Genomic DNA, 13,725 nt, shown 5'->3' with positions numbered 1-13,725 from the left:
ACTTGGCAAAAATAAAAAAAGCTTTTCTATTTCAGTTCAATCAATTTTTTATCCACTCACAATTCAAATGGATAACACCATTTCCTGCACCCGTGTTCAGAAGACTCAAGCTCAAAGAAATAACAGAAGATGCAAGCAGTCATCAACAGCAAGCAAGATCTTTACTCAAAATTTCATATTCCAATCAAGAAGAGAGTTTGCATGTAACTTATACAAGAATCTTCAAAAAATATGGAGAAGCTCACTTTTAGCAAAAATACCTCTTTCATGCAATATATCGGTCGAATTTGGCTCAAATTCTAATGCCTTGGTCAAGTCCGCAATGGCCTGGTAATATAAGGTGGTTAGAGGTGCCATACATATTCATGTATGGATTGTGTGTAAGAAATAGCCATTAACAACAAATGAAATAGGTAAGTGAGTCAGAAAAAATGTAATTTCAAATATCCTTCAATCAGATAACTTGTTCATCCTCGAACTTAGTATGCTATAGATTTAGAAGATCAGGAACAATGGTTTTTATAGCTCAAGCAGAGCATCAGCATTAGAACAGCTAATTGCAGAAGATGACCATGTTAACCAAATTGGACTGATGAAGTTGAGGACCACAGCAATGGTCAGGTTTCAAGATTACCAAATTCACAGTAAGCAGTGGCGCATGGAGACATCCTAGTTGCATCACAGTAATTGTCTGCAGTATATATCTTAGAAATTGTAAAGCAGTGTAGCTCAAAGCACAAATATCATTAACATACACTAAGAAGACTCAGTTACAGAGAAAAAAAAAAGACTATTATTTAGAGGAATTCATTGCCTCCACCATCTTCAAATATAATAACTAATTGGAGTTACAGGATTTTGAGATAAAACAGTTTGCTCCACATGAAAACCAAATTAGCAGCACCAACCCCCTCCCCCCCAAAACACACACACACAGAGAGGGAGATCTATTGAAGAGAAAAATTGGTCTATACTTTGTACAGATGGGAAAATTCTATATTTGAAGCAAAAGCATTAAAATGAACCAACCATTTAGAGGAAAGATCAACAGATTGAGTAATAAGTATGAAAAATGATGAATAGTGCACAACAAGCATATTTGTGTATACAGAACAAGCCTGCATTCTATTGACTCATCCGTTAAAAGGGTAAGCATAGAGTGTTCAGGGAACCAAATAAAAGAATGGCAGAAGTTTGCAGCGACGAGGTGAAATCTGAAGAATGGGGTCAAGGTGACACTGTATAGGAATAGTTCTAATCAATACTAATATGCAAGTAACTCTTGTCAATTATATTTGATAAGGGAATGGAGAAAAAACAGAAGTTTTTGATGTTCCGATTCTTGGGTAAGGTGGCCCCTACACTAAAATTCATGGGAAATGAGTCCCATCCAAGTGGCATTTTCAGCCTTGCAAAATAAAATTGATTTCATATGAATTTAATTTTCATATGATGCTCCAATTGTTTTCAAAATAAAATTGATTTCACTGGCGACATGCAGATATAGAAGAAATTGAAGCATGGAAGAAAAGATGAGCAGGAAAAGTTACCGTGTATGATAATCCCACTAATCACAAAGGGATTAAGACAACATCTAATGAATGGGATAAAAAGCTCTACCTGAACAGATTCCCCCAGCGCAGCACGGGCCTGCCCCCTTCTTTTCCATGCCTCACCAGCTGATGGATTTAATTGAATAGCCTAACATACAAACAACGAGCTTATATTTGTGATAATATAAATGACAAAAACAATTCACAACACAGCCCAAATATGTCAATGCACATTCAGTTGGTAGTTATAAATACCCCTGTGAAATCAGCAATGGCGGCATCAAGTTCTCGTTGGAATGCATATGCCGTTCCTCTTCCTATCAGTGCCTCGGGATAAGTAGGATCCTCATTTAGGATCTGTGTACAAAATATTAGAAAAGATAAAGATCCAAATTGGTAATTTTTCCGGTTAACTAGGCCCAGCGTCCCAATAACCCTTACACCCTCTCTGCCCCAACCAAAATATTAGAGAACACAAAGGGTAAATAAAACAAGCATGATGATTTATGTTCAAGAAATAAAAGGCTATGGGGATAACTGTCAAAGGCTAGAAGAAGAATAACCTGATCAAATATTGACACAGCATAAGCATATTTGCCTTCATTTACCTGCATTATTTACAGAAGAGTGATTGCTTTAAAAAATTGCAAGGCAATACCATATAAGTGTACTTGCTCATGAGAAGACAAGGTTCTAAGAGAAGATGCAATGGCTGGTTTTATATACAACTCCCCAATGAAGATCCAATAACAACTGTATAATTCAAGTACCAAATTAGTAGTAAAGGGACTGAAGAAGACACACCGCTGCAATTCCCCTGGATAATCGGAAATCAACACTTATTGACTTGGTCTTTGAAATCCTAGTAACACAAAACTTTTTATTCTTCTTGGCTTGACTTAATTCATTCCTTTCATCAGAATTATTACTCAACTTATTGAAGATCTCAGATGCATCACTTGATTTGCTGCAATTCACAGATGATTTACTGCATGTGTCACTTAAGTCATTACATAATTCAGACTCATCACCCGATTCATTGTGATCATCATGCATCTGACTTGGTTTGCTACTGAAGATTCCATTTGGTAGGGTATTATAAATTCCATTTGGTTGGCCATTGCAAGTTCCATTTGTTTGGCCATTACAGGTTCCATTGGGTTCGCCATCAATATTCTTCTGCACTCTATTGCTTGATTCACCTTGAATGTAAATTCTATCATTTGTTTCAGTGTAGATCTCTGATGCATTGCTTGAGTCACCTTGCAGTTCAAACTCACAGCTGAACTTATTGTGATTATTACACACATCATTAGATTTGCTTGCATTAGATGGCCCAGCTTTAGATGCTTGCAGGGAAGACTCAGATAATTCCATAGCATGGCTCTCACAATTACTTTCTTTTTGTTTTGCATCTTTCAAAAGCTCTTCCAGCTCAAGCAATTGCTTCAAATCTGCAGACTGACAAAGAGCATACTCATAACCTTGCTCCCAGACTAGAAGAGCATCCTCTTTCCTTCCAAGAGCAGAAAATGCACGGCCTGCAGACGGAGACTACAGGAGTAAGTTAATGAAAGAAGCCAGAAATCAAATGGGGAAAGATGGAAGTTTTCATGTAAAAATACAGGTCTGTAGAAAGGTTCAATCAGAATAAAAATTGAAACATTAATTTAAATGGATCTCAAAGATCATAAGCAACTTCAGAATTGACAGCCAAAGATTATCAGCAACACAGGGACCAAGGATGCAGCTCTTATCCTTTATAAAACAGTTTAAGTAGTTCACGTATTTCTTCAGTATGGCATTCCATATTTTTTCAATTTACTTATAGGCCATACCCAGCTTTGCAAGTCTTCAAAGATCATTCTGCCAAAATGCAATCCAAATTCAGATATTCTCTAGAGGACTAAAAAAATGCTGCAAGGCCATATTTGAATGTGAAATAAACATTGGGTATTTGTGGTTTGAAGCAGAATCAGCGTGATCATAGGAGAGTCTTATTTTGGTGACTTCAAAAAAGGAAAAAGGGGGAAAAAAAGTAAAGGGAGCAATCTGTAATTCACTCGTGAAGGATTCTTGCTGGATGATCTAGCCATGCCTGTTCCTCAAACATCAACTCAGTCCTTAAGCCAACTCCAAACTCCTACATATGTGTCAGTTTCGGTTGTGACGAGTTGAGCTCTAAGATCGCTACTTCTGTGACTAGTTGAACTCTTAGACCACAAATTTCTCCCCAGCGGTCAGAGTGTCCAAGTTCATGAACAACTAAGCTTTATTTCATTTCAAGTCCATTTAATCGATGCATTTCCAGAAGATTCTGTCACCCCATAACCTGCTTAAATACCGATTGACTTCCAGAATCATGCTTTGAGAAAATGCACGAAATACTCAAATTGAACGTGAATGCCCTAAATTCTATCTGATAAATATGCCGTAATAGAAATCCTCTGCGCATGGACACTACCTCATCTCAGAAATCCTATCACATTGTTTCCGATAAAGTTCATGGATCAAACTTCTCGCAACGATTGAACTCAGTTGAGAGGATATCTATATATGTTAGAGAAGTCCAAAATTTGAGTGAGCCAACCTTTGAGAATGTAAGCTTGAAGAAGGGTGGGGTCGAGCTGAAGAGCTCTATCGCAGTCCTTGATCACGTGCTTGTGAAGCTCCAATTGACTATAGCAGAAGGCTCGATTACTGAAACAGAAACAGAAACAGAAACAGTCGCACGCAACCGGTCAAAAGATTCTTGGAAAAATCACGCAAAAACGCAATTAGATCTGAAACAAGGGGCGAGGCGAGAAGGAGCTACGAAATTGTGAAACGGACCAGATATCCTGGATGGAGCATGAGCGCGAGAGCAGAGAATCGAGAACGCGAATCGCCTTGGACCAGTCCCGAGAGCTGCAAAGCTTCAGGAGCTCGACTCTCTCCGATACCGCCACCGCCACCGCCATGGAAGGGAACCTGAGTTTCTGGACTTCCGTGCGGTATTTTTCTATTTGGTGAGATGACAAGGGAAGATAGAAAATGGAGCGGGGTAGAAAGGGTAGGGTGAAGTCCGTGAAAGGTTGGAAACGTATGCGTGGGTTGGGGGCGAGATAATAATCGGATCTGATCTCAGCCCTTCGCACGTGTCCCAACATGATAGTCCGGGCCATGGCATGGAACTATAGATGGAATTTTTAATTTGTTCGAGCCCCAAACGTCGCCGTTCTATTGATCTGATTGTAGTCAACGGTCACAGTTTTTGCTTTGACTTGTTTGAGAGTGTTGACATTTTTTATTTTTTAAAATATAAAGAAAACACTTTGTTTGGTTGGGTGTTTCTAATTTTAAGATTAAAAGAAAATTAAAAACACTAAGTTAGTGTGTCAATTGACACTTTACACTTTTTATGAGAATAAGGTTGTAGAGTTATATGTCATGGTAAATTAAAATTTGTACTAATAGATTATGAGTTCGATTTTTTATATTACGTAATGCGATAAAATTTTCATTTATAATTTATCTTTTCTATTAAAATTTAGGGCACGAGATACGAAAGATCACATAAGGATAATAAATTCAAAAATGTATAATCATACCCTTATATTAGTTATACTAAATATGAAAATATTACTTAAAACACTTAAAAATGGTAACATTTAGTGTAATATTTTTGTATTGATATATTATATTGTGTATCTAATTAATATAAGTATAACAACATCAAATCTCACTCATAAATGTCTAAATAATGTTTCTATATTAAATAATATGATTTTATTAGCATCTTATAACAAAATATTATTCTTATTGTACAAGTGCCCTTTACTCTAAAAATTAAAAAAATATATAATATGCGACACTTGGTGTCATAAAGCATATGTATAATATATCAAACTAACATTTGATGTCATTAACAAATGACAAGTGTGATAATTGTATTATATTATTTTTTCATACGACGTCGACACTTGTCTAAAACTATATAGTGGTCTATGTAATTAAATCATCACATTTTGATATAAACAAGCAAATTAAATTGATTTTCTTTTTTAATTATTCACACATTTGATTAAAAATAAGAATTATATATGGTACTTTTGAATTACTATATAGAAACATAAATTGCATGTAACAAAGATCCACAAATGATATGTTGTTAATATTTGTGAAATAAAACATGCAACTAAATCACGTAGTACCAAGATTCAAGAATATTTGAATAGATTCAAATAAACAAAAATACACACACAATGCACATAGAAACAATGAATACAATGTTTACGTGTTTTGATCAAAATAATTTTACTCATAACAAAGCTACATCCTAATCAATCCACTAATAATAGACAATGAATTTACAAAGATTTATAGTGATTACAACGAAATTAGAACCAACAACTGAAACAAGAAAAAATAGAGAATACAACGCTTAATCAACCAAACAATTACAACACTCTTACCACAATTTTCTATACATCTCCAACACTCAATCCATGAAAACAGAAAGATCAATACTTGATTGTTGGATTAGGGTTTTGATCTCCCTTCGTTCTGCTTTTTCTCTCGTGACAACTTATCTTTCTCGTGCATTTTCTTCTTCTATTCGTGTGTGTAGTTATTGCTTGTGCTTGTTGAGCTGGTGTGCGAAAAGTGCCAATTTGAAAGCTAAATAAAACTTATATACAAAAGGGGCAAACACTAGAAGCTACTTGATTAAGGGTTTCCAAGGGAATATCAATGGCTTAGGAATAATTAACCATTTTAACATAATATAAAATACCACATAATATATATCACAAATAACTAACCACTTTACATATATATAAAGTCAAATGCAACATGAAACCACATGCAAATGAAATGAAATCCAAATAAACAATTATCAAGATATTTTGAATCACAAATCAATAAATTTCACATTGATTCAAGAATTAATTGATAATAGATTTGATTAGAAACCCTACAACTCTCCCAATTACATTAGAAGCACATTGAACAAAAAATAATGCTTTGCTCAAATTTATGACATGGGATAGACTTTAGCTATTATGGGCTTCCCTAAAGGCAATAGGATCATCTAACTTTATTGAGTCTACTATGATCAGAGCATCAGGACTGATACTAGGACTATCATCAAACATGGTATTTCCTAAAGTTTTACCTTAAGATTTACACATTTCCACTTCAAGCTAAAAATTATCAGTTTGTTTAGGTTTGACTATTCCTATGAGATTAAGCACATTAATTTTTAAACTGATTATCAGTTATTAAAACTTTAATGCTCTTTCTTGTTTGATATTCAACGAAGATTTTGATTTCTTAAATTTCTCAAAAGCTTCACTTTAGTACTTGATGAAGTATACTTAAATATTTTTAAAATAATCATCAACAACGAAAAAAATATTGGGCCTATAAAAAGAAAAAAAAAAGAAGAAAAACTTGGGGAAAACCACAAAATCAGAGTAAGCAAACTACACTCTATGAGACCCATAATACAAGATTCACAAAACTCTAGATTATTAATCCCTTTTGAAATCCAAAATACCTTGCTTAACTTTTACAGCTCTTTTAAGCCTGTGCACCTTAATTTTTATGTCAAACCTTCTAAAATAGTTAGCCATTCTCTACTTTCATATTCATATAAGATATTTGCATTTTCCTGCTTATAATCCTTCTGCCTTAAAGGACAATTTTTTTCTAAAATGACCTTCTTTCTTACAAAACAAACAGATCACTGGTTTTGAATTTTCTCTACTCTTAGATTGAGATCTAGACACGCTTTTACCTCTAAAATGTGATTTCTTATTAGACTTTTTTTTTTTTAATATATAGATCTTCAACAAAACTAAATTTCTTATTTTTCTTTGTTTTAAGATCTCTTGACCTTAAGGCTACCAAAACACCTTATAAATAAAGGGATTCCCTTCCATACTTTATAGCAATTTTCATATCCTTATATGAATATGGTAGGGAATTCAAGAGTATAATTGCCTAATTTTCATTATAAATCTTTTTGTCTATTTTTGTTTAGACTTTGAAATTATCTAAATTTTCTTTTAGGGTTTTTGAAGGATCTATCTTAAAACTAAAGAGTTGTTCTTTAAAATATATCTTATTTGACAGAGACTAAAACCATATATAAAGACTTTAATTTACTCCATGCCTTTGCAACTGTAAGCACCTCCGCTCAAATATCTCAACCACCCGGATTATCCGAATGGGAGCGCTTATGGAAGGGAAAAAGAATGGGACACAAGACAAAAACTACTCTGGCATGCATACACAAGAATGAAAACAACGGAAGCGAAACTAAACACCTGCATGCACTACGGGTACCCCGCTAACACAGCGGTCACAAGATAAATAAATGGATATAGACTCTTGTGCCGACATACACGAGACACGAGAAAAAACCCGGCACAGTAAAAATAATAAAGTAAATCCTACTGAACTCTCAGAGTTGACCAGGACTGCCTGTACACCATACCGACTCTGCCACCAAAAGCTAACTCTCTTGCCATGGCCCACGCTGCCACTACCTGAAATGATGGAAAACAAAGTAAGTCAAGAGACTCAGCAAGCATAAGGAAAGAAAGGCCGAAGGCTACACAAAATCAGAAATCTCTCCCCAGAATAAACCCCCAAGTACACACAAGTCATGAGACGATACAACACAATAGTATAGCATAATAAAGGCACATATCAGTCATTGGGGCCCACACAAGACACACGGCACCCAAGTTCCATACCAACCTGTCGCTGCCCTGAAAGGCAACATAAATCTCTACAAACATGCACGCGCTGTCCCGAGTCGATACTCCCGTCACCCGTCCATGTCGGTACTCCTGACACCCGAGCCATAGGCTCCCTCGAAACGGTACTCCCGTCCGAGAATTATATACTACCAGTAGCCATGCAATGCACATAAAAATGCAATGGCGTAGTGAGCATTAACGTGATACACTGGCGCCCATACATCCAGGCATCAGACCATGCTCCGCCCACATAGTAAACCACACGCGATGCATATGTCCGTGCCAGATGCAACCTAACCAAGCTAAAATATCCGTGTCCAAGCATACTCAATAAATGAATATCCCAACATGCAACCCATATCCATGTGCATATCAAATCATGAACAGTAATATACGAGATCTAAACGTGCAGTAAATCACATAATGGTAGAGCTAGTCAGCAGTGCCCGGCACCGGCCAACGGACAGTGACTAGGAGTGTCCACCCAACGGTCCACATCAGGGTCGTACAATAGTCTACCCCAATGTCACCAAACAGCCGACCCTTGCCCCACTGCTCGATAGCTCTAACCGAACCATAAATAAATCCGAGAAAAACAGTAAATAAACCCGCACGTCTAAGAACCTAGTCTCCAAGTTGGTTCAGCATCATTCCCAAAAGGAGTGGGGGCGGTACAACCCCCATAGGCACACAATAAATAAAACTCTAGAAGTTTTGGATTTAATGTAAATTAAAATAATGAATAATCCTCAATAAATAATGCCCGACGCCGAATTAGAGTAAGGGAGGAGATCAAATACGAGAAATCACGAAGTCTCTCACGGGAATTAAAAAGCATGAAAAGAGGGTTAGGATCTTGCCTTTACACGGTCGTTTCCTGCCTTTCTTGCACTCCCGCTGCGAAGTAAAACGTTTAATAGCGATTAATAAAACCGTGGCTCGCATTAATTAAATCTAACCGTGTAATATAAATAATTTAACCATCTAAAATCCTACGTAGGCGCACCTCAAATAAAATCTCAATAAATCTCATATTTATTTTAAATTAAATAACGCCAATAACATCCTTCATTAATATATAATTAATACGCGATACCGAAACGAGTTAAGGAAAGACGAGGAGATCATAAAATAAAAAGAAATTGTAAGGGTAGATGAGAGCTTGCCTGTCTCTAGTCGTTTACAGCGTTTCCACGCTTGAACACCACCAAATTAATACACGCTGTAAAATAGAATAACTCCCAAAATTAATAAAATTGGACCCAAAATAAAATTCTAATCGCGTAAAATTTATAATTTAAACATATCACGCTTCTACTAATTTTTACCCACATACCTAATCACTTTTCATGCCGAAAATCCTAAAATTCTTATATTTTTCCCTTATTTTCTTTTCTTTCCTTTCCTTTCTTTTCTTTTCTTTCATTTTCTTCTTCCCCCTGCAACGCCCGCGCCTGCATCTCTTTCTTCTCTTTTCTTCTTCCTTCCTTCCTTCCTTCCTTCTTCTTCTTCTTCTTCTTCTTCTTCTCCTTCTTCTTCTTCTTCCTGCGGCCGCTGCTTTCTTCTTCTTCCCCATGGCGCGCGCACCAGCTCGCGGCCACCAGCCACAGCCGAACTCCTCCAACCGTCCCCGCTGCCTCCAGCCGCATGCGCCACCTGCTCCCGCATCGCCTATGGCCGTCGCTGCTAACCTTCCTCGCGTCGCTCCCTCCCTTGCTCAGCTGCCATGGCCGAGTGAAGCTCAACCAGCTTCCATGGTCGCCGCTCCCTCTCTCCCTCTCGGCTGATCTCTCTCTCTCTCCTCTGTTTCTTCTCTGCTTTCCATTTGACAGAAAATGGCCACTTTGCTTAACCTCTAAGCACACGCGCACCGCCACACAAAATTATAACATATTAATTAATTAATTAACGGAATTTAATTTAGGTAAATTTAATTTACACTTTTATTAGTTTTGGGATATTACAGCAACAGTTTCCTCATCGTTTACCTGCTTAAGAACATTGTTGGAGAGATTGAGTATAAGGAGGTTGAATGTCGACTCGTCCATATCTTGTCTCTCTTGATCAGTCATTACCTCCGGTGTCTCATTTTCTTTCTTTCCTTTATTTTGTTCTGTCAAGGCCAACACACATCGATGTTGGACCAACATAGGCTTCATCTTTTTAGTCCCCGTGACCGTCAAACTTTTCGAGTTCCACTTTCATAGGTGTCATATTCGATTCAAATATTGCAAGGAAAACCAAAGAAACAACAACACGGGGAAAAAAAATGGAACAAGAACAACACTAAGCAAATGGCATACATAGAACATGGATAACAAAAGAAAGGAATCAACAAAAAAAAAAAAAAAAAGATCGAGAATAGAAAAAAAAAATGCTCGTTGATCCTTATAACCCTAATTAGGTTTCAAAGAAAATCTCAAGAACATTACAAATATCATATTACAATTCTCCAAATACATAGAGCAATAACATGCAATGCAATCAATCTTACCAATCTCTCTCACACAATGAAGTGATTTACATTTACAACAGGGAGTAAACGAAAACTCGACAATAAATGGAAACAATAGTAACAGTAAACAAACAAGAGAGATAACCAAACCAAAAACTGACGAACAGAAAAATGAACAAACACAATCACACTCAATAATACAATGAGAGGTTAGGGCACAAAAGGATATGAGTCATACGACACACTTATAGAGTCGGAAGTCGATTATTGTCTTTGATCTTCCCTAAACGACGCAACTTTCGGATCTACTGATTGCCTTCGAGCTTCTCTATTCTCGGATCTTAATCTCTGATGGATCTTACAATACACGATTTGGTTTGCCCTCGAGTGGCTCTAATACCACTTGTTAATATATGTGAAATAAAACACACAACCAAACCACAATAATATTAAGATCCAAGAATATCTGAACGTAATCAGAGAAATGAAAATACACACACAAAAATAATGAACACAACGTTTACATGTTTGGATCAAAATGATCATACTCACGACAGAGCTTCACCCTAATCAATCCATTAATAATAGACAATGAATTTATAGGGATTTACAATAATTACAACAAAATTAGAACCAACAACCGAAGTAAGAATAAGTAGAGAATACAACGCTTAATCAATCAAGCAATTACATCACAGTCGCCACAATTTTCTATACATCTCTCACACTCAATCAATGCAAATAGTGAAAGATCAATATCTGATTGTTGGATTAGGGTTCCGATCTCCCTTCGTTCTGCTTTCTCTCTAACGTGTGTTCTCTTTTTATGTTCGTGTGTGTAGTTATCTCTTGTGTTTATTGAGTTGGTGTGCGAAAAGTGCCGATTGGAATGTCAAAAAAGGCTTATATACAAAAATGGCAAACGTTGGCAGCCGCTTGATCGAGAGTTTCAAGGGAAGATTAATGGCTCTTGAATAATCAACCATTTTAACATAATATAAAATACCACTTATTACATACCACAAATAACCAATCACTTTACGTATATATAAAGCCAAATGCAACATGAAACTCACATGCAAATGAAATGAAATCCAAATGAACAATTATCAAGACATTTTGAATCACAAATCAACATGTGTTGTGTTAGTTTTACCATACGTTTTCGACGACGATATAAATGTAACGTTAACTAAAGGAAAAAAGCCCATCACACATTACATTATTTTTCACCCTATACACAAAAAATTTGTAAAATGTTGCCTACTTTAGTATATACTGTGTTAGCATAAACAAATCTGGTTAATTATTAATACGGAAAATGGTCATGAATTGTAAAAGATCAAAGCTCTGTAAAGTAATAAAAACATCACAAAAGCATGAGAAGGGAATGTTAAATTATATTATTAGTCATTAAATTACTTATTTTACAATAAATTGATTATTATATTTTAATTTTTGTCATTAATGTTAAATCACCTACCCTCAATGTTAAATCTGCATAATTTTTGATGTTTTAAATTAATTTTTTATTGTCATGTGTTATTGATAAAAGTCAATTTATAACTTATATGTTTTTTTAATTTCGTGAATATGACTACGTAACAATAATTAATTAATTATTTTGAGAGATTAAAAAGATTACACATAACAATGAAAATATAACGTGGTGCCTGGAAACACAAGACAAATTTTCCAGTAATAAGAGACGCGTAAAAAGAAGTCATAGACAGGAAAAGTATTACAGGTCATTAGCGCTTTAGAAATAAAGATTGTCTTTATATATCAAAATATTTTAATTTTTTTTAATTAATTAATCTTAACACTTTTAATAATTTAAAAATTTCCTAAGCGGCAGCGGGTGACACACGACGAAATTGTGAATTCGACGGCCCATATTGGCACGGCACGGGTCGGGTGGGCCACAGCCCATTGCCATATGCAGTGCCAAATTGCCAATGCGGGGAACACCGAGCAGACATCAGAGGGCCTACAGTTGGTTCAGACGGATCCTTTGGACAGCCATTCCCATTTGGATCTCAAATGAGTGGTAGCTATGATTGCATTCGCACTGTCAGAATATAATTTTTTATTCCTATTTTATTTAATCTTGCAAAATTCACAATTATTATTTTTTAAATAGGATTCGCAATTGTATACCTTCGAGATCTAAGTTAAATTGGAGAGCATTGTTACAAGTAATGTATTGGAGTGATTCTTTAATAAATTTACTAAATGAAGTGAAGAATTATTGTAAATTTTTAATATTTATGAGACGAATAATATAGTGTTTTAGTAGTTGTCGGTATCACCTATTAGATAGGTAATAATGGAGATGATAATGTGAATGTTAATTATTATGTGAATAATAATAATATTTTATTGTCATATATGTTAATAGAGGTATAAAATAGAGAATTAGTTTCTTTTACATTAACTATGATTTAAATCAAACAAATTTTATGATTGCACCCCCCCCCCCCAAAAAAAAAAAAAAAAATTAGTGTACTAATGGCCATAACCTTGCCTTTTAAAGAAAGAAAAAATCTACAAAATAATAATTATGTATAATAAGATAATTAAAAGTTTAGATATAATGATGGAACCTTTATATATTTCAATGGTTCAATTTTGTGAAATATTTAATCACATCTAGAGGTTTCTTCATTGATTTGTTCTTAATTTGGGGGAATGATGAGATTTTTCTAATTTTATATATTGATCATATATATTAATCAAACTTATATATTGATTTTATATATTGATCATATATATTAATCAAACTTATATATTGATTTTATATATTGATTTGTTCTCAATTGTAAACTTACTCTCGAATATATAACTAGATATTCAAGAGTAATATTTAATGTAATATTTGTATATTAATTAAATATATAATATCACATTAAATATCAGTATAACGTACGTAACGTCCAAGTGGCATTTAAGAAATTAAATGCTTCTC

General features: G+C 35.1%; 1 protein-coding gene across 2 annotated transcripts in view; it reads right to left on the bottom strand.

Annotated features, from left to right (window-relative positions):
* LOC127803315 (suppressor of RPS4-RLD 1) overlaps positions 1 to 4,634 on the bottom strand; it is a 54,248-nt gene extending 49,614 nt beyond the window's left edge. Inside the window, exons 1-7 of one of the 2 annotated variants that reach the window (XM_052339442.1) lie at positions 4,386 to 4,634; positions 4,144 to 4,253; positions 2,358 to 3,094; positions 2,117 to 2,161; positions 1,809 to 1,910; positions 1,621 to 1,701; positions 261 to 327 (exon numbers count right to left, since the gene is read on the bottom strand). In XM_052339442.1, coding sequence (XP_052195402.1) covers positions 261 to 327; positions 1,621 to 1,701; positions 1,809 to 1,910; positions 2,117 to 2,161; positions 2,358 to 3,094; positions 4,144 to 4,253; positions 4,386 to 4,513 — 1,270 coding nt within the window. In that variant the 5' untranslated portion in view covers positions 4,514 to 4,634. The remainder of the gene's footprint in view (positions 1 to 260; positions 328 to 1,620; positions 1,702 to 1,808; positions 1,911 to 2,116; positions 2,162 to 2,357; positions 3,095 to 4,143; positions 4,254 to 4,385) is intronic. The other variant, XM_052339441.1, reaches the window with a different exon arrangement.
* Positions 4,635 to 13,725: the final 9,091 nt, after the last annotated feature.

Source organism: Diospyros lotus, chromosome 6 (genome assembly GCF_014633365.1).
Source record: "Diospyros lotus cultivar Yz01 chromosome 6, ASM1463336v1, whole genome shotgun sequence".
Taxonomy (NCBI): domain Eukaryota; kingdom Viridiplantae; phylum Streptophyta; class Magnoliopsida; order Ericales; family Ebenaceae; genus Diospyros; species Diospyros lotus.
This window is presented reverse-complemented; position numbering and strand designations above follow the sequence as displayed.